This window comes from Alosa sapidissima, chromosome 1 (assembly GCF_018492685.1).
Source record: "Alosa sapidissima isolate fAloSap1 chromosome 1, fAloSap1.pri, whole genome shotgun sequence".
In the NCBI taxonomy this organism is placed as follows: Eukaryota; Metazoa; Chordata; class Actinopteri; order Clupeiformes; family Clupeidae; genus Alosa; species Alosa sapidissima.
In genome coordinates, this window is record NC_055957.1 from 13,241,464 (window position 1) to 13,262,042 (window position 20,579).

The 20,579-nt window shown below is 42.1% G+C and overlaps 3 protein-coding genes across 3 annotated transcripts; 1 reads left to right on the forward strand and 2 right to left on the reverse strand.

The window, feature by feature from the left end:
• Positions 1 to 3,093: 3,093 nt before the first annotated feature.
• Positions 3,094 to 5,131, forward strand: LOC121718878 (dynein light chain Tctex-type 5-B). Its single transcript, XM_042104259.1, has 2 exons — positions 3,094 to 3,199; positions 4,158 to 5,131. Exon 2 carries the CDS (start codon positions 4,170 to 4,172, stop codon positions 4,866 to 4,868), a length of 699 nt encoding a protein of 232 aa, XP_041960193.1. The 5' UTR covers positions 3,094 to 3,199; positions 4,158 to 4,169; the 3' UTR covers positions 4,869 to 5,131.
• Positions 5,132 to 6,313: 1,182 nt separating this feature from the next.
• On the reverse strand, positions 6,314 to 13,416 carry plk3 (polo-like kinase 3 (Drosophila)). Its single transcript, XM_042104247.1, has 15 exons — positions 13,101 to 13,416; positions 12,244 to 12,351; positions 11,964 to 12,080; positions 11,738 to 11,867; positions 11,544 to 11,631; positions 11,331 to 11,426; positions 10,935 to 11,133; positions 10,635 to 10,761; positions 10,386 to 10,492; positions 9,528 to 9,630; positions 9,142 to 9,225; positions 8,815 to 8,977; positions 8,385 to 8,514; positions 7,996 to 8,109; positions 6,314 to 7,769 (listed from the first exon to the last, which is right to left on the reverse strand). The coding sequence occupies exons 1-15, from the start codon at positions 13,302 to 13,304 to the stop codon at positions 7,572 to 7,574; spliced, it is 1,968 nt and encodes a 655-aa protein (XP_041960181.1). The 5' UTR covers positions 13,305 to 13,416; the 3' UTR covers positions 6,314 to 7,571.
• Positions 13,417 to 15,173: 1,757 nt separating this feature from the next.
• LOC121722552 (calcyclin binding protein) lies at positions 15,174 to 19,949 on the reverse strand. The gene is made up of 6 exons (XM_042108634.1): positions 19,781 to 19,949; positions 18,973 to 19,180; positions 18,775 to 18,871; positions 18,122 to 18,221; positions 15,772 to 15,866; positions 15,174 to 15,642 (listed from the first exon to the last, which is right to left on the reverse strand). Exons 1-6 carry the CDS (start codon positions 19,796 to 19,798, stop codon positions 15,483 to 15,485), a joined length of 678 nt encoding a protein of 225 aa, XP_041964568.1. The 5' UTR covers positions 19,799 to 19,949; the 3' UTR covers positions 15,174 to 15,482.
• Between the last annotated feature and the right edge of the window lie 630 nt (positions 19,950 to 20,579).

Consider the following 20,579-nt stretch of genomic DNA (forward strand, 5'->3'; position numbering starts at 1 on the left):
GACTGTACCCATGAGTGCCGTGAGGTAAATGTGTAGGACTTGTGGTTTAGGAAATATTGTGTTAAAGACTCAACAGAGGAGTTTAAGTAGAAGAAGAATAGCCTGTATGTAAATAGTACATGTTTGAACGTCAAAGAGAAAGTGTGTGTGGGGTGGGGGGGCTGCATACAGTTCCGTTAGAACTCCCCTTGTGAGTCATTGGTGGTGTGTGTGTGTGTGCTTTTTAGTTCATCTGGTTGGAATTAGACTGAGTGAAACATGTCTTTAACTCACAGAGGAAGGAGAGGAACATGTCACCCAAGCAGCCGGGCCACATGGCCTCCTATACTTTCATCCCGAGTAGCACCCCTCCCCCGCCTGCCCCCTTCCTGAGGGAAGGAAGACGTTCTCGGCCCCTTTTGATGAGGAAACCCGAGGGACCCAATGAAGAAGGAAGCACACATCCTGTGGGCTCGTCTGACGTTATTCCTCAAGTGAATCATCTCTTTTTTTTCGAGGCGGCCAATGGAGTTACGGACAAGCAAGTGACATCAGCAATCTAGTCTTAGCACAAACATTAGTCACGAGCCCAGGTTCTCATTCATCTCTATGCAAAACACAACTACTCTCTCTTTCTCCATCTCTCTCTCTCTCTCTCTCTCTCTCTCTCTCTCTCTCTCTCTCTCTCTCAAACAACAATTTAGTCAGATTCATGAAATTTTAAATCCTTCAGTGGGTACTTTTTGGCCATGACTCAGGGTGAGCTCTATTTGGGCTAGCTCAATTTTAGCTACAACTGCCTGTATAAAAATGACACTGAAAGGAATGTGTGACGCTGGAAAGCGTGGGTTGGATAACTCTGCTCTTAACTCCTATGAGTGAAAAAGAGTTTGGCAGTTTCCTCCCAATGTGGACGTACAAAGGTATAGATATTTCCCCTCAGAGTACGCTGTGTGTACAATGGAATAACATTCACATGTATCACTTCATAACGTGAAAACATATAAGAACACCCACCCAAGGAGGTCAAAGCAAGAGGGTATTTGAAAAGATAGTCAGCAGGCATGTCACTGCTCTGACGACAGAGGACAGGAAGAACCATCTCTAGTCTTTCCCACTCTAGATTTGTGAGGACTCTGGGAAGAAGTGTGAGGATGGTAGAGGTGGACGTAAAACCCCCGTGTCCCATTGAAGGAGGATGGGTATAGGGAAGATGAACATATTATGTAAGATCACATTGCGGGTGATGCTATCATCCACAATCAACACTGACTTGTTTAATTATTCAGTTGAGTGTATAACTCCAAAATATTTTATGATGGTAGCTAGAAGAATGAAAGGTCTGCTTAAATGGTGTCAAAAGCTGGTATAAGGGATATCTGAATGATGATGAATGATGACAATAGAGGCTCTGAGAAAAAAAAAGAATGGAAGTTATATACAATGTTACAATAATGTAAGATCTGTTATAAGACGAATATACAAATATATGAATATACAAGACATATCACTGCATGCCCCCTAAATATAAAAGAATGGTTTAGGCCTAATGTTGATCAAACAAAGCACTACTCACTGAATCCCACTGAACTGAGAAAGCCTGTGGAAGGGGAGATCTCACTGAAACTCTCCCAGCTCAGCCTCAAAGGCAGCCAGTGACCATGTACGTTTTCTACCCACTTACCCGTAAGTGTGTGTGACATCCGGAGCAGTGAGGTGCATTGTAACTAGGTGCTAACTGTAGAGCCCTTAGGCTCACCTGTATCATGGAAAAAAACTGTTATTTCAGCTCTTCAGATGTAGCTGTAACACTACAGTATGTTTTGAAGAACCTTTATAACTGACCATTAGCTGAAAACCCCTTTTCCCCCTAGTTTTGTTTTGTGGCTTTATTTTTTTTTGTTTAATTTATTTACAGTTCTTCCTCTTGAGTCAAGGTGGCAACAACAACTGTATAAACAGTCTTAATTTATGACACTTTCCCTTTCAAAGACCGCTCAATATCTGTCTCCAGTCTTTATGATGGAGAACCCTTTGCCAGTGTATCTATCCGTGTCACTCTCTGCAGACAAGCCTAGACTTGCCGTCTCAATGTTTAATGTGTAATTTGACCGGGCCTGTGATCTTTCCTCTCTTCTGTTAGTGGTTACATGCTAAAAATGACAGGCCACTCTCAATCACAGTAAATCATCTCATGGAGTGAGTGTCTTCTGAACAATCTTTCTAATTTGATGTGCCTTTTCATACAGCCAGTACATTTACTTTATGGCAAAGTCACAAATGAAATGAACTACAAGTTACCTGTGAATGTGTGGAGATAGGATCAGTCATTATGCAGAGTTAATTGAAAACCACTCTCCGACTTGACTGTTTCTCCTGGACGTTTTTGACGTCACAGTGCGCACCGCTTTTGTGCGCAGAGGGAACAAACAGCTGTCAGAGGCTCGTCTCTGAGGTTGCAGGGATTAATTCATTTGGAAATCTAAAGTCACGTTTCCCCCTCGGGATGACTGACTCTGCAGAACTTCACACAAGCGTGCACTCTTTTAATTGGATTGAAGTAAGTGTTTTGTATTCCGGTAGCACCCCCCCATCTCTGTTAGTGAGTTTGGCTCTTACCGAGAGACTTAAACCTCCCCATTTGCCTGCAGTTAAAACCGTCAGCAGATGGTTCCCTGGCTGGACTTGCCTACCGGCATAACAAATTACCTGCTCTCAATCTCACTCAGCGTGAAGCAGACTGCTAAAATCAGCCTATTATTTGCTTTCATGAATCCCTATATAAAGAGAAAAGCCCAAGGTGTGTGACTCAGGCCTCTCTGAGTGTGAGGGTGTGTATCAGACACTGGCTTCCCTTATTTCCCATCATTCAACAAATCCATGATAGGAAGCCAAATTTGGCTGAAATGGAACAAGCCGCTTCCCTTGTGCATGTGAGGAGGCAAGGAAGATGTTTGTCTATAGAGTGAGCTACAAAGCTCCATGTGAATGATTGCCAAGTCTCAAGCTGTTGTTATGTTTGCTGACCCTGGGCTGCCCCTCTGCTAATAATTTACGGGCAGACTCTTAGCAAAGAAATAAAAGCCCACATAATGGGTTGTTTGTATCTGATAACTAGCACTGGTGGCTTAGGACACCGTCATGATTAGTGTTACCGTTGAAGTCCTGGGCAAGACCACACTCAAGGCTCTCTCTCCTAACGACTGAATCATTTGTGTAGGTAAGGTAAAGGCAAAAGGGGGGTTTGAAGGGAAAATTGAAAATCAGTTTATTTCAAATTTTTCAGTAGGCTATATGTTTTCAGGGGTATTAGACTTTGCCACTTTTAGTGATATATGTTGTTTTATATGAAAGAGTGAGTTGGTGGTGTTAAATTCGTAGCAATATGTGCTTCCTGGTGTAACTTTGTAAGTTGGTGTAAGTTGGCCCAGGGAACAACTTTCACAGTTGAGAATTTCACATCTCCTGATCTCAAATGGAAAAAGTAAGTGCTTGCTCTGTGTGATTTTATCAGACCAATACTTGACAGAACATGTTTTTCAAGTGCTCTACAGTTAGGTTAGTTTAACCACCATGGCAAGTCGATATGTTGAGAAACACTTTGAAAATTACATGAATCCAAACTATTTCTCATTCAAGCGCATATCCTGAAGAATGTGAGTCAGTCGCAGGGTTAAACCAGGCTGAAGCTGTATTGAGATACTGTCAGGCTAGAAGCATGGACTTTAGAGCGGGTGCTTCAGCATTTACGTCTCTCACGATGGTGTGAGAAGCAGCTCTGAATATGAGCCTGTTTTTGCCTTTGTTTATGGCTGTTACATACTAAGAAGAGAGCACTTGGCAGCCAAGGGGGAAATTCCCGAAGACTGGAAGGGTAGGCTTTCACAACAAGGAGTGAGGTGAAGCACAGAGGTCACTTTACCAGAAAAAAAACGCCAAATGAGTAAACATGATTCACAACAATGACATGACTAATATGTGAGATAAACTTATCAATATAACGCTACTGTCTAGCAGTCCCTCTGTAACAATAATGAGTCATTGGGTTTTCACTTCTTGGCTGCATTTCTATGAACTATGAATATGAAACATCAAAAATATCTTATTCCATAAATGACTAACTTAATCAATTTAGAATTCCTTAAACATGTGTGCCATATGAATCCTTCTCTTTGTAGGACACCGGTGTCATGAACTCCCAGACTCTGCCTCTCTCTCAGGAGACACTCGCCCAGTTCAACCATGACCAGGTGGTGGACGGGCCTCAGAGGCTACGCAGGGCGTCCGTCTCCACACGCCGCAGCTCGCGCGACCACTCCAAGGACGCGTTCCCCTCCAGGCCTGCGGCCTTGCTCCTCAGGAGGCTCTCGGACGCCTCCCACCTCAGCCCCGCCGTCAGCTACCCGGCCTCGCCCTTCCAGCGCCGGGACTCCGTGTTTTTCGCCAAGCGCTTGTCCGTAGGCGCCTGGGCTCACGGTGGACGGGTCAGCTTCTCGGGACTGCTGCTCCCTCAGCCTGTGCAGGAGGTCCGCACGGAGAACACCTACAGAATGGGCCCTGACCCGGGGAGCATGTTCAGCGCCAAGCAGACACAGCAGATTCTTCAGGCCACGCTGGACAGCTATCTAGACGGAGCGCGCTACAGCCAGAACACGTGCGGGCAGGTCAGTCAAATCCTCGCAGATCTGGCGCGAAGCAAAATCAAAGACACCTGCCCCCCACGCTACAAGCTGGTCTGCCAGGTGGTAATCGGCCAGAGCGGAGACCAGAGTCTCACGCTGGCTAGTCGCGGCTTACTGGACTCTGCAACAGATGACTTTGCCGTAGCCACCTTCCAGAATGGTTCCCTTTTCACTGTGGCTATAGTGTATGGGACATACTATGAGTGAGAATGGAGAAATCGGTTCCATTCAGTCACTTTCTCTAATAGCCTTTTTCCACCAACCGAGGACTGGTTCCGTTACCATTCGCGAACCAACATTTGAACCGTTCGGAGCATTTCGACCACACAAAAAAAAGTTCGGACTCGGAGCGTGGCACCTTGGTTCTGAACTTGAACCAGAAACTAAAAAAATGTAATTTCGAGGAAACTACCAGTGCATGAAAATATAAATATACTGTATATTAACATAAAATGCAAAACAAACTTTTATTTGGAAACAGTTGGCAGGAGTCATAGTTGATAACAACTGACAGTTGAAATGTCTAAACAGTTAAATAGTTGAGTAGTTTAAATAGTTAAATTATTTAATAGTGAATTATTGTAGTGAGGACATTTATTTTGAAACAGTTGTGGGCAGAGGAAATAGGAACAGAATCTGTAGTCTTAATAGAGCCAGATTGTATGCTTAAAGCCTGAGACAGAGTATATAGTTTAAAAGTTGAATTTAGATAGTGTATGGGATGTTGATAGACAGAAAGTTGAATGGATGTTGATAGGCAGATTGTTTTAATTTGTTCATTTTCATGCACTGTAAATAGTTGTTTTTTACTGTGAACTGGAGTGGGTGTGCCATTCTACCGTTCAGAGGGGAGAAGGCTGAAAGGCATGAGTTTTCCGTCCAGATCGACTGTTGCCACTACAGACATTAACTAGCATTTTACACAGCTAATTTCGTTTTTCTGTTTTTACAGGACAACTGTTCATATGTGGGGCAGCCGTGGCCTACTGGTTAGCACTTCGGACTTGTAACCGTAGGGTTGCCGGTTCGAACCCCGACCAGTAGAAACGGCTGAAGTGCCCTTGAGCAAGGCACCTAACCCCTCACTGCTCCCCGAGTGCCGCTGTAGCAAGCAGCTCATTGTGTCGGGATTAGTGCGTTTCACTAATTCACGGATTGGGATAAATGCGACCAAATTTCCCTCACAGGATCAAAAGAGTATATACTTATAATTGTCCCATTTAGCATCCCATTAACTTTTGTTTCGCATGCAACACCCATTGCTGATGATGCACCCTAGGTTTGGTTCAAAACTGGTGAAAATGTGGACTAGTTCACTAGATAGCACCAAGTTTCAAAGAATTCTGAATGGAACCAGTTCAAGAACACGTTCTCTGCCAGCCGAAAAAACGCCCTAAGAGTAGAGGTGGACAAAGCACAAGTCCTCAAGAACCAGCAAACCATCTTCATGAAAGTAGAGTATTTTTTCTATTTTTATAGCTTTTCACACCTTCTCCCTCTCTCTCCACCTGACTGTTGTGACCCAGCAGAAATGGCCTTCTCAGTGGCAGCATTCAGAGCTCGATATCAAAGCCCCAGGCTAAGCTTCTACTCAGCCCAACACACTCCCTACACCAGGCCTTCAGAAGAAAACTCAAGACAGCAAAGAGAAGTCATTTTACAATAATGTACTTTATTATTTCTAATTCTCCCCAAACACATAAAAGGTGAACATACTGAATTGTTCCCTCCCCCCGTGTCAACACTGTATACATTTACACAAATAAATAAAAAAGTATAAATAAAAATAAATAGACAACATTATGTGCCACGCAAAAAAATAAAGATTTGTTTTTCTGAAAGGGCAATGGCTTTCACAATATTGGGATTCTGAATACAATACTCATTAGTTCTAGAACATTTACAGTACACTCACAGTTTTGCAGAGTATTACCATGGGTGGAGGACGGATGGTAAACCAAGCAGGAGGTACAAGATATATATGTGCACTCTTCTGAAATGGTTGAGATTACTGGAGTAGAATACCTTGTTTACAGCCCACAGCTTATGTCAGGTAATGTAGTGCTTGTTCATTCGCTTGCAAAAATCAAATCTGAAGCAAGAGAGAAAACAAAAAAGGCTCCTCCGCATATTTCCCACTCTCATTTTTTTTGTCTCTCCGATTTAGAAGGGTGATTATTGCACAAGCAGGAATCTCTCCAAAAGGCACTTATTTCAGCTCTTCCCAAAAGTTGAATAAGACATTCTGTCATTTGCAGACCATGGTCGACCATCAACTTCTCGGATTTTAAAATGTATCCTAAAAAAAAAAGAAAGGAAAGAAAAACCCTAGAGTTTGGCACCTAATCACTCTTTTCACCGATGTGTACCATTACGTGAAGTACAATCCCAAAAGAGAAGTGGAAAAAAGAGTGGATAAAAGCCAAGGCTTTCTGCATAGCATTGGCAAAGTGGCTTTGAGCGGGCCAGTAAGCTGTAGCCCTGTGAAGTGTGCTCCTGTGTCAGTATCACCATTTCAACACAACAGTCCAGCTGAGGGAACACAGGATACTTCTGTTTTTTTTTTTGTTTGTCTGTTTGGTTGTTTGTTTGTCTTCCCTCTTCATTGTGCGCACTGTGAGTCAAGCCAGTAGTGTGTCATACTGTATGTTTAAGCTAAATTCTTAAAAAAAAAAAAAAAAAAAAAAAAAACTCTACATATCATGAAAAGTAAAATGGAACTGAAACAGTGCACTGTAGTCCGTAGAGGCCAGACGCTGGCCAAGAACCGGAGGGGAAGCTCCCCCCTTGAGGTTTGAGTGTTGCTCCCAGAGGAAGCCGACAGCAGCGACTTTTTGTGGCGTGTGGACAGAGTTAGGAGAAGGCCGCTCCATTAGTAGGCGAGGTGGTGGTGGCGGTGGAGATGCTGGTTTAGGCACCCGTGTGGTGCTGGAGGAGCTGGACCACGTAGCGCATCCGGTGTCGGAGTTCCGTGGAGCAGCCCCGCTCGCTCAGCACGCCGAGTGGGTAGGTGTACGAGACGCGCTCCCGGTTGATGTACGTCAGCAAGTAGGACGAGTCAGTGGCCTTGCACAGGATGATCTTTGTGTGATCAGTGTAGAAATTCACCTGTAGGACCAAAAAAAAAAAAAGGATCAGAATTAGCAGTCACTATTCACCGTCAAACTGATTTGTCTTTAGCCATTTTAAAAGTACACAAAGTCATACTGAAGTCATGAAGTTGCAGGTAAATGTGAAAAGCATGCAAGCATTAAAAAGACTGAGGCTCTGTCAAGTGTTGGCTGGGGGATTGCCTGAAGAGGCCAGATGCAGAGGAGCAGCTGTAAAGGCTTACCTGCAGGGTGCCATTGTTGAAGAGCATGACTAATGCGTGGTCCGTCTTTACCCACTGCAGCAGGAGGGGCGATGCGGAGGGAGGGGGCAGCTCCTCATACTGAAGGTCTCCACCCTAGAGAGAGACAGAGAGAGAGAGAGAGAGCGCGAGAGAGAGAAGAATAAAGGTTTAAATTCTCTGCAAAATGGAAGAAAAGCCAATACCAGGGAAAAAACAAAACCAAGGACCACAAGACAGTGCCAAGAAGTGGATTTCTCAATAAATGCATATGGAACTGATAACTTTTTCAAAAGACCACCACATTGTTGGCCACTTTTTAAAAGTAACACTGATATATTATTTTCCAGTGACCAGTAACATTATCCCTAGGGCAGGGGAGCTGTACAAACCTCCATCAGGTTCTGCTCCATGTAATTGGCCATAAGCTCCACAATCTGCTTCTGACCGTGCAGCTGCTCTGGAAGCGTGTTGGCTTGGAACGTGAAGTGCTTGTTGTTGGCTAAACAGTAGTGGACAGTCCTGCGCGAGAGAGAGAGCGAGAGAGAGAGAAAACATTTGAGATTTGAGGAGGTGGAAAGCATGTTTTCTTTTAAAGCTAGCGCCAAAGATAGAGACAAAAGATTTAAGTCGGCCGCTCGTGATGTGGTAAATCCAGTCATGAGTAACTAGAGGGAGATTAATTAGATGGACCCATTGTGGAGGGGAAAGGCATGGCATGCAAAAGCCCATATATGCATGTGTTTAAAATGCCATTCCCATCTGACCTATTGGATATCAAGTATAAACAATATTATGAGAGCATGTGGGAGACCTACTGACCTTCGCTGATCACATAAACTCAGATGAGTTCCCTCGTTGAACAGCACACCGATATTCTGGTTGGAGAGTTGGTAACCAAAACCATATTTGTTGGAGTAGTCTACCCATTTTGTTACCCAAATGAAGGGCTCGGGCTTTGAAAGGCATGGTGGGTTTCTAGAAGCTGAAATGGGGGAAAAAAAGAAACATAACTACATGAAAATCCAAATTACAGTTCATTACAGTAACAATTTGCTTGGGTCATTACCCAAGTTCCATGTAAATCATTAAGGTTCAATTCTCTCTCCAAGCCAAGAGTGTTGAGTGATTTCCAAGAAGCATACAAACCTGCAGGCATGGAGGACAAGCAGCTGTTGAGAACCCGAACAGCTGACTCAGCGACAGCAGCAGGAGTGAGGATGTCTTCACAAGCTACCAAGAGAACAAGGCCTCATTGAACCACAACTCACAAATACTTAAAGAATCCAAACAATGCATGCCAGTCAAATTAGCATTTTTGGCATCACACTGGGTTAATCATGGTGAAACCGTTATGGGCGTTCTTTCATCAGTGTATTTAAAACCAGTATACAAAATTTATTGTAAAATTAATTATTTTCAAATTGCTGAGTCACTCTGCAGCTCACAGCTGAGAGGCTTGGCTTATACATAAGCTTCAGCATAGTAACACAAAAATGCTGTGTAAAGGAAGTAAACTGGTTGTGCCGGCTTACCGTCATTGCTGCTGGCCACCGTGCCCTTGAAGGATTGAGACGTGGACTTTCTGGACTCCTCTTCGACCGGCGTGTCCGTGGGACCCGAGCTAGCTAGTGGGGCCTGAAGGAAGGGCAGGAAGAAGGGGGACAAATCAAGGAAAAGCCAATCCATGACTCAGGGTCCCCCCCCCCCCACATACATCCAGAAACTTCTTTAGGGGTGGAGGAGTAAGCAAAAACATCCCCTTGTATTGGTTATTTACTAAGTCCTAAAAGAATAACATAGACAACCCTTAGGTCAGGATAAGGTTGTCATTTGATCCCCCGGTATGTTCTAATGCCAGAGCATACAAACAAGGACACACATTTCCTGTTGTCTGCCTGGCTGTGCAGTGAACCTGACAGCTTGAGTCTTGTGTGGGCTGAGGCATTAACTGTGCTGTCCCCATAGATCACTTGGCTAAAAATTGGATTTGCTCAGCGCAATGCTATTCTAAGACTTACTGCACAATTGCTGGCCTCACACAGATTCCATTATTCATCCCGAGCACTCACAGAGACATCCCGGCTGATCATGCAATCGCCTTAATGGCAGAGTGCATTCAAACTAAATCGACTGAAACGCCGGAAAAATGAGACGACGTCTTAAAAGGTCGTAAATAATTCTATACAAGGCAAAGGTTATTCACCTTTCAAGACATCACCTGCTCTAAAGAAGGCACCAAATTAGATGCCTTTTGAAAACAAAATATGGATTCTGCCTTGAATGAACACAATCAACTGCACATCAGAAGCATACACTTTCCTCAGTCACTGCCAGATTTAGAACACAGAATCTTCACAGTAAATTAACTAGAGATGGGGGGGGGTAAATACCTCAGTTGCTCCGGTCTTGACGCTCATCTGTCGGCTGATGGAGCATTTCACAATGCCCGAGACCAGCTTCGAGATGTCATCCTTCTCCTCAGCTGGGCTCTTCTCAACTGTAGGTTAACAGACACAGTCAGAGACAGAACTATACAGTGAAAGCCAAGAGGCCGCGCAGACAGCCTAGGCTCCATTTGTAATGAAGGTCACTTGCTAAACAATAGCGACAGTGGAAACAGCAGCAGCAACAACGCATACCTTTAGATTTCTTTTTGCCAAAGAGGCTCTTGGCCATCTTGGTGAAGAACTTCTTGGCAGGGCTGGGTGGGTTGAGCTCGGGCACCATGACGCAGCTGCTGGGTGGCAGTTTATCTGGGGTGAAGCCCTGAACGAGGAAGAGCAAGACACAAGAGACAAGAGTCAGGACGGACCGTCCACACTGTAGGAAGACGCAGTCACACGCGCAGATAAACACTGCAACGCTGAAACGGTGTCACGGTGCTTAGAAAACACAAAGTAGTCACAGATGTGCCAAAGGAAGTGGCCTCAAACAGTCACCTTGGTAAAATACTCATGGGTCAGGATCTGGTCCAGTGTGAGCCGGTCGGCGGGGTTCTTTTGCAAGATGGCGGAGATCAGCTTCTGAGCCGAGGGCGAAAGGGTCTGAGGGAGTGTGTACCTCACTTCCTTAATGCACTTGTACGTCTCTTTCAAGTCCAGAGTTTCAAATGGTGGATTACCACACAACAATGTGTATCTGTTCCAAGAAAAAGAAAGGACTTAACTCCAGTGTGGGATGATTTGCTTAGAAATAAGTTGCTCCACATAGACGTACAAACCAATGATCAAAAATGTAATCGGTCATTTCATATCTTGATTTCCACAACCTTATGAAATGTTGTCAGTAATCTGTGTGCGTGGACAGTGTAATAAATAACTGCATGGCTCACTTACATGACACATCCCAGAGACCAAACATCTGATTCAGTTCCATGTCCCTGTCTATTGAGGACCTCTGGAGCAAGATAATTGGGTGTTCCACAGATTGTCCTAAAAGATTTCACAATAAAAAGATGGTTAGTATACTTCAAGGCTGTATGGCAACCATAAAGTAATCATAACAACAAAACATATGTACATACATGCATAAATAACAATAATACTCACTTCTTCCTCTGCTCAGCCGTTTCCAGTTTTGCTGCCAGTCCAAAGTCTCCCAGCCTCAATTCCATGCCTTCACTTACAAAGAAATTACCTATAAGAACAGTTGAGGTTAGATCCAGTCACTTCAAACATACAACATGAACAAACAGACATGTGCATGCACTGCTCACACACACATCCAGTCATGGTGAACCAACCTAGTTTGAGATCTCTGTGAAGGATGCCTTTATTGTGCAGATATTTCAGTCCCGATATGATGTGCCTCAGGTAATAACGGACCTCAGGATCGGTCAAAGTGTGCCTCGCCTTCCATATGTGAGCCAGGGACTGCAGAGGCAAAGCAAGGAAATCCATGAGGGTTCTGCTGTATTTTTACACACCAGGCAAAGAATGTAGCACACTGCTGTAAGGACAGCCACATACCTTCCTACTGCACAGCTCCAGGAAGATGTAAATGTTCTCCTCATCTTCAAAGTGGTGGGAGAATTTCACAACATGCTTGTGTTGTAAGGTTTTGTGGAGTTCAATTTCATTTATGATCTGGACAGAAACATTCCTTTATTACAACACCATCCATCAGTAAATAAACAAATAATAATAATAATAATAATAATAATAATAATAATAATAACCAATAACAACAACAACAATAAATATTTCTTGTTTTTAGCATAGCAATGGCAGGGCCACAGTAATGTTTTACCTTTTCTCTCTGATGGGGTTTGGACACTCTGCTTTGCGGGATCACCTTCACAGCATATGTTTTTTCCGAGGCCACGTCTGTCATTTCGTAGCATCGTGCAAAACCACCCTAAAAAAAAAAAAAGTTAAAATGATTTAACTTAAATGAGATGTAGCATATATGATCTTTGAGAGCGATCTGATTTAATATGACGTAAGCTTATTATGATTATTATTTTTGCATAAAACAACTGCTGTTCTTACACATAGGATAAACATCAGCCTTATGATGTGGCACCACTATGAAGCTTGGAAACCCGTTTCTGTATAGTATTTACAATGACGGGGCATTGGTCATACATTGAATACGTTTTATTCCTAGCGGCTAAAGCAGAAAAGAATGCAGTAGCCTAAAGGCGAGCATGCGGCGTCTCTACACGAATAACGCATTTTACACCTTAAATGCAATTTAATACAGATGTGTTTGATTGCGATTAATAAAAACTGAAGGTGTAAGATGGTGTCACATTTTTTTCGGTGATTTGCAGAGGATGTCAAATCACCAAACGCTCCATAGAAACAATGAAATATGACTGATGGTAGAAAACAGCCAAATTCCAAGGACCGGTTGGGAAACGACAGGGAGAGGCATCGTCAAACTTGGGTTAGTCATATCCTACACGAGGTCATTAGCGGACACCTGGTAGCAAATACTGCGTGGCGCACACCTTCACTAATGATCTAATATTAGACGATTGCGATAGCCTACTCCATTCCTCCATATTCGATTGTATTTGAGCACACAGTTAAACAACAGCAAAATGACATGACATGACACTGCTCATACTAATAAAAATTAAGTCATGTAAGTGACGCTACCTTTCCCAAAATCTTTCCTTTGTAATAGCACCTCTTCCCCTCCACATCAACCACCACCTCAGGCTTTGTCGTAGCCTCAGATTTACTCCGGTTCGGCTTGGGTGGTGGTTGAGTAGTGTGCGTCCGCTCAGAAGGTTTCAATAAATCCGGATTCATCATTTGACACGAAAGGCGCTGTGTCGTAGTGAAACGAGCAGAATCCATTCACAGTCCCAAGAGTCCCAATAAACGCCGTCTCTTCACAGGTACTCCGTATATCCTTTCTCCTTACAGTTTTCCCTCCTTGCTTAGCCCTCGATATCTTAAACATGCCCAGACAGGGAATTCCTCAAGTATATAAACTGTTGGTGACGTCAGGTTTGTAGGCGGACAAGTGGGTGGTGCTTGACTCAGAGGAGCCAACGAGGTTTGTTGGAAGTGCTTTCAGTCAAACAGAAATCAAAGACAGCATGTGATGTGCATGTGAAAAACTGAATGAAGTGAAAAGATCATCCAATCACAGTAGACCTATGCCTTCATCTGACGCGTTGTCAATGAATGAATTCAATGTTCTGGACAACAAAAGTGACATTGAAATAACACTATGTTGACTTAACTTTATTGTCTTAGAACGTGTAAGCCTATACTACTGATAGATATTTGAAATAGTTAGGGTACTTCCCACTTCCACAGAAAATAGTAGGCTAATGATACAGTTTAATGTACAGGCTTAATTTCATGTAAAAAACACATGAAAGGGATAGATCTGCCTTTTTTAACAGGCAATAATATTTAATCAGTATCATAGCATGAAATATCAATTTTGATGAATAACTGTGATAAATTACAGCTCTACCTAAATGTAAACATTCAATGCATTAATCATGCTACACAGGATATGGCCCTAGTGCCACATAAATTCCCTAAGAGTATGGAGCCCCCTGGTGGCACAATTTAATACACAATTGGAGATTAGTGACACTACAGGTGGGTCTAAAAAAAACATAGAATATCATGGAAATGCCCCCCCCCCCCCTTCATAAAGTGAAATATGTCAAGCCATTTTTTATTGTAATCTTGATGATTACGGCTTACAGTTCATGAAAACCAAAAATGAGTAAATATTATATTAGAATAAGGAGGTTATAATACAGAAATGTTAACCTTTTGAAAAGAAATGAACTAATTTGAAGTAATCTAAAATAGTTCATTTATACACTCAATATTGTTCTGGCTACTTTTGCACAAATTACTGCATCAATGTGGCGTGATATGGAGGCAATCAGCCTGTGGCACTGTTGAGGTGTTATGGAAGCCCAGGTTGCTTTGTTTTTCTCTACGAAGCTCTCCCTAGCGTCTGTACGTGTCGATACGTGTGCGAGCCCTCGCTCAGTCTGAAGCTCTTTTCCTTTTCTTTGCATCTTCCAATAAGGGTTTTCGCTGCTTCTTCGCCAGCTCTGCCATTATTCACATGTTTGCAACAATCGCTAGCGCTTCGTTAGCCTGCCTCTGTGCTGGGGATGCAGGATGTAAACTGATCCTGCTTCTCGCGATGTCTGAGACTTTGTGAGACTGAAGGTCGGCGGGTCGGATACACTGAACTTGCAAGCGGGATATTCTTCCTACAGGCAGTAGGGGCGGCCGAGTCTTCATTCACCCTGTAATGAGTCATTTCACCATATACCGACTTACGAAGATGATTAACACGAAAACGTTGCCTAGTGTCCCTTTAAGGTCATCTGTATTTTTGAGTCTGGTGTCTCTCATTTTTTCTCTTGACAATAAACCATACATTCTCTATGAGGTTCAGGTCAGACGAGTTGTTGGAAGGATTTTCAGTGAGCACACGTTTTGATACAACTGAAGCGCTTCATCTTCAGGTGCTTGTTGACAAACAGGAAATTGGTTTGCCGACTTAGCTAGAGCCCAGAGCCCATTGAGTTCTGTGTAAGTGCCTTTTATTGGAACTCACAGAGGAAACTTTTTGGATCGTTTCCTACCCACTTGAGCATTAATTCAGTATTACCGTAGACAAGTTTGAAAATGCACTTTACCCACCCCAGAACAGACACCAAATTACACACAAAGCAATAACACATTTGAGCCATTTTATTCATTACCTCAACTTCAATTTGAAGCTGTGGTTTATTGTCAAATCTATGAATCGGTGAATTAAATCATAGTACATAATCCAGTAACCAAAGCACACTGGACAAATTTGAACATAAGACGACCGCAAAATCACAAAGCCAAGTGAAGAAAGCAAACAGACAACAAAAACAATGCAGTGGTGGAACCTAAACGGAATGAGGCCCCCAGTGGAATGGCCTGGCCTGACTGCATGGTCCTGAGTCTGAGCCAGGGCAGGAATAAATGGGGTTGTGTATAGGCTACGAAGCCCACTCAAATGTCCACTTCATCTCCTTTGGCCTTCTTCTCCTGGGACTCTGACCAGGCCTTGTTGATGGAGCGCCTCATTTCGTCATCCCCCTCTGTGTACATCTTCTTCAGCATGCCCATAAGGCCCTCACTTGGATCAGCGTTCGCATCATAGTTGGGTTTTCTAAGGGATACAGGTTGGTGTTAGTGCCTTTCTTGATAGTTATTGTTAGAGCACCAGAGCATGCAAGTTGAAGGGAAATAATGACATCTTGTTAGTTTGTCACAAGAACACAAAACAATTGTAACTCACTCTTTGTCTTTTGCTATCTTTTCCACCTGTGTTAGACAGTCCCATTTCTTCGCTGCAGCCTTCTTACACATGACAATGACCATGTCTGTTTTCACCTGGGAACGGCACAAATTAAGAGACGCATACAGTGAGGTTTTTGAATGGGTGAACCCTTCCCTTTGGATAAACCTTTTTAAAAAGCCAAATGTTCAGACAAAATGATGGCTGCCTTTATTGCTTGTACCATGACACATGAAAGAGTTGCTGTGATCAGCACAAACATCACAGCTCCATCTTGGCTAATGTTAAAAGGGGGTATATTAGACACTTTTATGACCTGGGCAGTATGGCAGCGTTCTTAGTCTCTAGTTAAGAGTTGACTTAATATACTCCACTTACATGCCATATTATGCAATGACAAGGAAACAGCGTAAAATGCATAGTCAGTTGTATTTTATACAAATCAAGCACACCAACTTGAACGACAAAAATCAGTACATCATTGCATTTTTAGTGTGGTTACTTAAGTAAACTTCTAACTTCTATTGATAACAAAGTTTCATTGCACACATTAACAAACAGGCTTGTTTATAGTATGATCAAACTGGCAGTGTCCATCATATAGTGCTTTTATGAAAAAGCAAGATAGGCATCCTGCACATGGGGGCTCATGACCATGCCCCCAGAGTGTAGCGCTGTAGATGTCTGGCTGATTTAGCTGCAGCAACTCGAGCTATGTAAAACCGATTGTTTTTGTTTTTTCCCCGTACCACAGTACTCATTGACCTCGAAAAACTGGGATCTATTTGAAAAATTGCCGGAATTCCCCTTTAAAGGTGCCCTGCCACACATATTTCATTACTTTGTGGTAATGTCTGAAGTCCTGCCATGGACTCTGTAACATTATTTGTGGAAAAAATGCCTTGGTTACCTTGTTTCAAGCGTGGTATAGAAAGCCTGCAGGAAGACTCAGCTCGATTTGCGCCAGTTCTCATTAATATTCAATAAGCTAAGTTGATTGACTTTGATTGGCTAACAGCTAATCGGTTTTGTATATAACATGACAGCTGTTATCAACTAATTTTAGCTTCTAGGCTGCTAGGCTAGCGAGTGCATTAAACCTGTAGAACATTTCACTTCCTTGAGTTGACAATAGTGTTTTACTTACGGACTGGGCACTGGTTGTAGACTGCCTCGATGGTAGCCAACTGCTCCAGCTTTGGCATTGATCCAAAAAATAAACTGAAACCATTTAATCCTCAACTCTGGATTCTTGGGCAACATGCATTGTTGAAGTTCTATTCGTGCATAGGGCACAAGCCCGTTGATGTTAAGCCATCCTTGCATACAAAAACTGTCACTGAGCTAGACGAATTCTGTGGGCGCGGTCTCAACTGGGCGAGATCATGAATAGTAATGAGCTCATTCAATTCTACGTCAGACTGAGCAGCTTTTGTAATTGACCTGATTTCTCCGCTTATTTCTTTTCAGTGGCTAGAGCTGACAGAGGTAGTACATTCACGACATAACACAAACACATATAGACCTAACATATTTAAAACAATACAAGTATAAACGGTTTTGTGTGGCAGGGCACCTTTAAATACTCTATGGTACAGCTGGAACTTGCAGATCAAATTAGTAAGAAGCACAACTTGTGGCAAGATATGGGTGTTAGTATTAACAATAAGGACTGGCAGCTCACTCCTGGAGGAAGGTCATGTTTGAACATTTTAGCCAGTATTAGCCTACTATGCCTGAATGTACTCTAGCCTTGCAGCCTGGGGCCTACCTGATAGACACTTCATTACGACTGCCTATTTACATACGGACCAGTTTCGAACTGTCTGTAGCCACTGATAAAACGACTGCGCCTGTAGGTTTATGAGCAATGGAACCGAACGGAACCCTGTGCAGGAGTGAGCACATACGGACAGGCTGAAAATCTCTCAACATCCATGTTCAGTACACCCAATGAGAAAAAAATAAAAACGGATTTATTTTCTAAATTGAAAGGCTTAATAAGTCCTATGATATAGTGCTCAAGCCATGAATGCCAAACTTTACATTGGCCACTGAGACACTAGACAGTAGCCTACCCCCAACCCATCTCCACACTCTCTAAAGATAGATAGATAGATACTTTATTGATCCCCAAGGGGAAATTCAAAATTAGAGTAGATTAGTCCTGAGTAGTATTACTTTGCACAAGATTTGGTAGGAGCATAATAAACGTTTGAGAGTGAGAGTAATTGTTGAATTTTACAGATCGCTCTTATCTTATATGGATCCAATATTCTCAGTACTAACTTGACATAAGAAAAGAATATATATTAAGTTTTAAGTTTGATACTCCATTAAAATAACAAACCTTCCGACTGCTTTCCTGGACGTCAATGGGACATAAAAGGTTGTTGATAGTCATTTGATGGTTTTTCCCATCCAGGTCTTTCACAAGAAGAACAAAAGTCCTGAAAAGATAGCATATATTACTTAGCATATAATGACCTCCAACACTGAGTACATTTTGTCCTCTTTTCAGACAGCATATTGTTGAAGTGAAGGCATAATAGTCATAATCAAGTTTATTTATATAGCACAATTTAAAACAACCTGTGGTTGACCAAAGTGCTCATAAAATAAATAGATAATAGAAGACAAAATATATATAATAAAATAAAATAGAAGTCACAAAAAAGCACAACAGGAAAATAAAACTAAAATAATATGTACATAATATAGCCTATATAATTACATTCCACACTTAATTTAAAAGCCATTGATAGCACCAATAGTTGGTGTGGATCTAATGTGTAAAGGCAGGTTGTTCCACAACTTAGCCTAGCTACTGAAAAAGCACAGTCACCTTTATTTTTTAGACAACTCTGAGGTACTGAGAGCAGTAGTTTATCTGAGGACCTCAGATTTCTGGGAGGGCAGTGAAAGTTTATAAGCTCACTTAGGTATTGGGGAGCTTGCCCATTTAAAGCTTTGTAAGATAATGTTACTGTAATGAATTCTTACTTTTCTGTGAAGGTGACTTCAACATTTTCTGCTGGAATCGTATGTACTCCCTTTAGTGTTATGTAAATTTTCACAAATTTCTCAGATTGGTCCCACCCTGTTAAAAATAAAGACAAGTCAACCTAGGATAACGCTATATTACAGTATGTTATCATGAAGAGCTTTCATTTTTAAGTGAATACTGCTTTACTGTATTACCGTAATTACTGATTTTGACAGTATATCCCTTCACAGTTGAGGTATCTCCCGAATCACGTTTAGACTGCTTTTCCTTTAGCTGCCGTTTTTGTACCAGCTCCTTTTCAATCTTCTGTTGCTCCTGTTTAAGCACAGTCTGCACCCGCTTTCTTCCAGAACTCTCTATCAATCGCAGGACTTCATTCAAATCGCTCTCAAGCTCTTTAATCTGTGGTAAGAAATTACAGTTATTGACCTTTTCGTTGTCTTACACGTTGTTGTACAACGACAATGCATAATCAGAAAACACAACTTGTGCCGCGCAAAGACTGCAACCATGAAGCACTTTGTCCCAATGGTCCAACTTGTCACATCATCCTCCTTGTGTGAAGATCACTTAACACGAGTGCTGTGCTTCTCGTATCAGTAGTGGCCCAACTTTAAGCGAATTTTGGAACTGAAGCTTGATTTTCACAAAGTATATCGCAAATCAAATCACAATATCTGTCAAAGCGTACAGTCCTAAAGTAAAAATGAGTACATGTTATATTCATCATGCCAGCCATTCTTTGCCCAAGGTAAGGACATGTTAGCATGCAGTTTACTGAATGTCCAGTTGTAACGTTACATTTACTGACACTACTCTGGATGCGTTTCGATACGCGAGTTCTTTCGTGTAATGTCTACTAATAATGTGATGGAGACATGCTGTTATCTTTAATAACACATTCAAGTCAAATGGAACAAGGTTAACGTTAGCTAGCCGATTAGCTTCCTGATGTTAACCATTCGTTTTTAAAGATAAAATCAGACCCTATCCCAGCCTTGCCTGTGTATCCAGGTCCATGACGGAATTCCAAATATTGGGCTAAACAATTATTTCAAAGATCACCAGAAATCACAAAATAGGATGCCGGTGTTTCACTTTTGACTTCTGACTTGAAAAGACTTGTCACTTCCCTTGCGCTTTCTTTTCCCGCAACACGCCTTCTGGAAAGATTCGATTCTACTACTTCCGTGAACACCGGTATCAAAATAAAGGTTGTATATCGACACTTCCGTTTTAGCTTTGAACAATTCTACCTCTTGAGCAAACAGCAAAGCTTCTCCACAGTCAAAGTAATAACGTTCGTTTAGAAATAGGCTATATAAGATTCGTTACACACATGCTAATTGCGAATAAAAAGGGAACATGTAGAATTTATGTATTAATGATATAATAGCGAGTTTATAGGCCTACACAGTAGCCTAATGTGAAATCAGCCCCATTCTCTGTTCCTGAACATGCCTGAACATGAATCGATCACTCTTTCGGCAAAACCACGAACAGTTTTCAGCTTTGACTCTTTGCAAAACTCTAAACACCTTCTTAGTCTAGTCGTGATCCCCAATAGTAGGCCCAATAGTAAACCCAGAAGTGTTGAGTACCCTAAAGTTTTATTGCAGAAATGTCATCTATAGGCCTAGTGGGTGGAATTCAAATTTGCGTAATTAGCATAAATAGGCAATTAAGGCGAATAGGGTAACACATTTAAATAATAGATATCACCATGAAACTTTCTAAGTTGATTACTTATGTTAAGATGAGAAAAAAATGTATTGCATGTTTTTTTATATTTTAATGTTTA

What these genes read in the sequence shown, in the direction of transcription:
- LOC121718878 (XM_042104259.1), top strand. Translation starts at nt 4,170, where the DNA reads ATGAACTCCCAGACTCTGCCTCTCTCTCAGGAGACACTCGCCCAGTTC.
- plk3 (XM_042104247.1), bottom strand. Translation starts at nt 13,304, where the DNA reads ATGGATTCTGCTCGTTTCACTACGACACAGCGCCTTTCGTGTCAAATG. An exon ending in ACGGCTGAGCAGAGGAAGAA is followed by an intron (nt 11,427 to 11,543) that starts GTGAGTATTATT and finishes GAAATCTTTTAG; the next exon opens with GACAATCTGTGGAACACCCA. An exon ending in TCAACAATGGCACCCTGCAG is followed by an intron (nt 7,770 to 7,995) that starts GTAAGCCTTTAC and finishes TTGGTCCTACAG; the next exon opens with GTGAATTTCTACACTGATCA.
- LOC121722552 (XM_042108634.1), bottom strand. An exon ending in TGTCAAAATCAGTAATTACG is followed by an intron (nt 18,872 to 18,972) that starts GTAATACAGTAA and finishes TATTTTTAACAG; the next exon opens with GGTGGGACCAATCTGAGAAA. An exon ending in TCCAGGAAAGCAGTCGGAAG is followed by an intron (nt 15,867 to 18,121) that starts GTTTGTTATTTT and finishes TGCCGTTCCCAG; the next exon opens with GTGAAAACAGACATGGTCAT.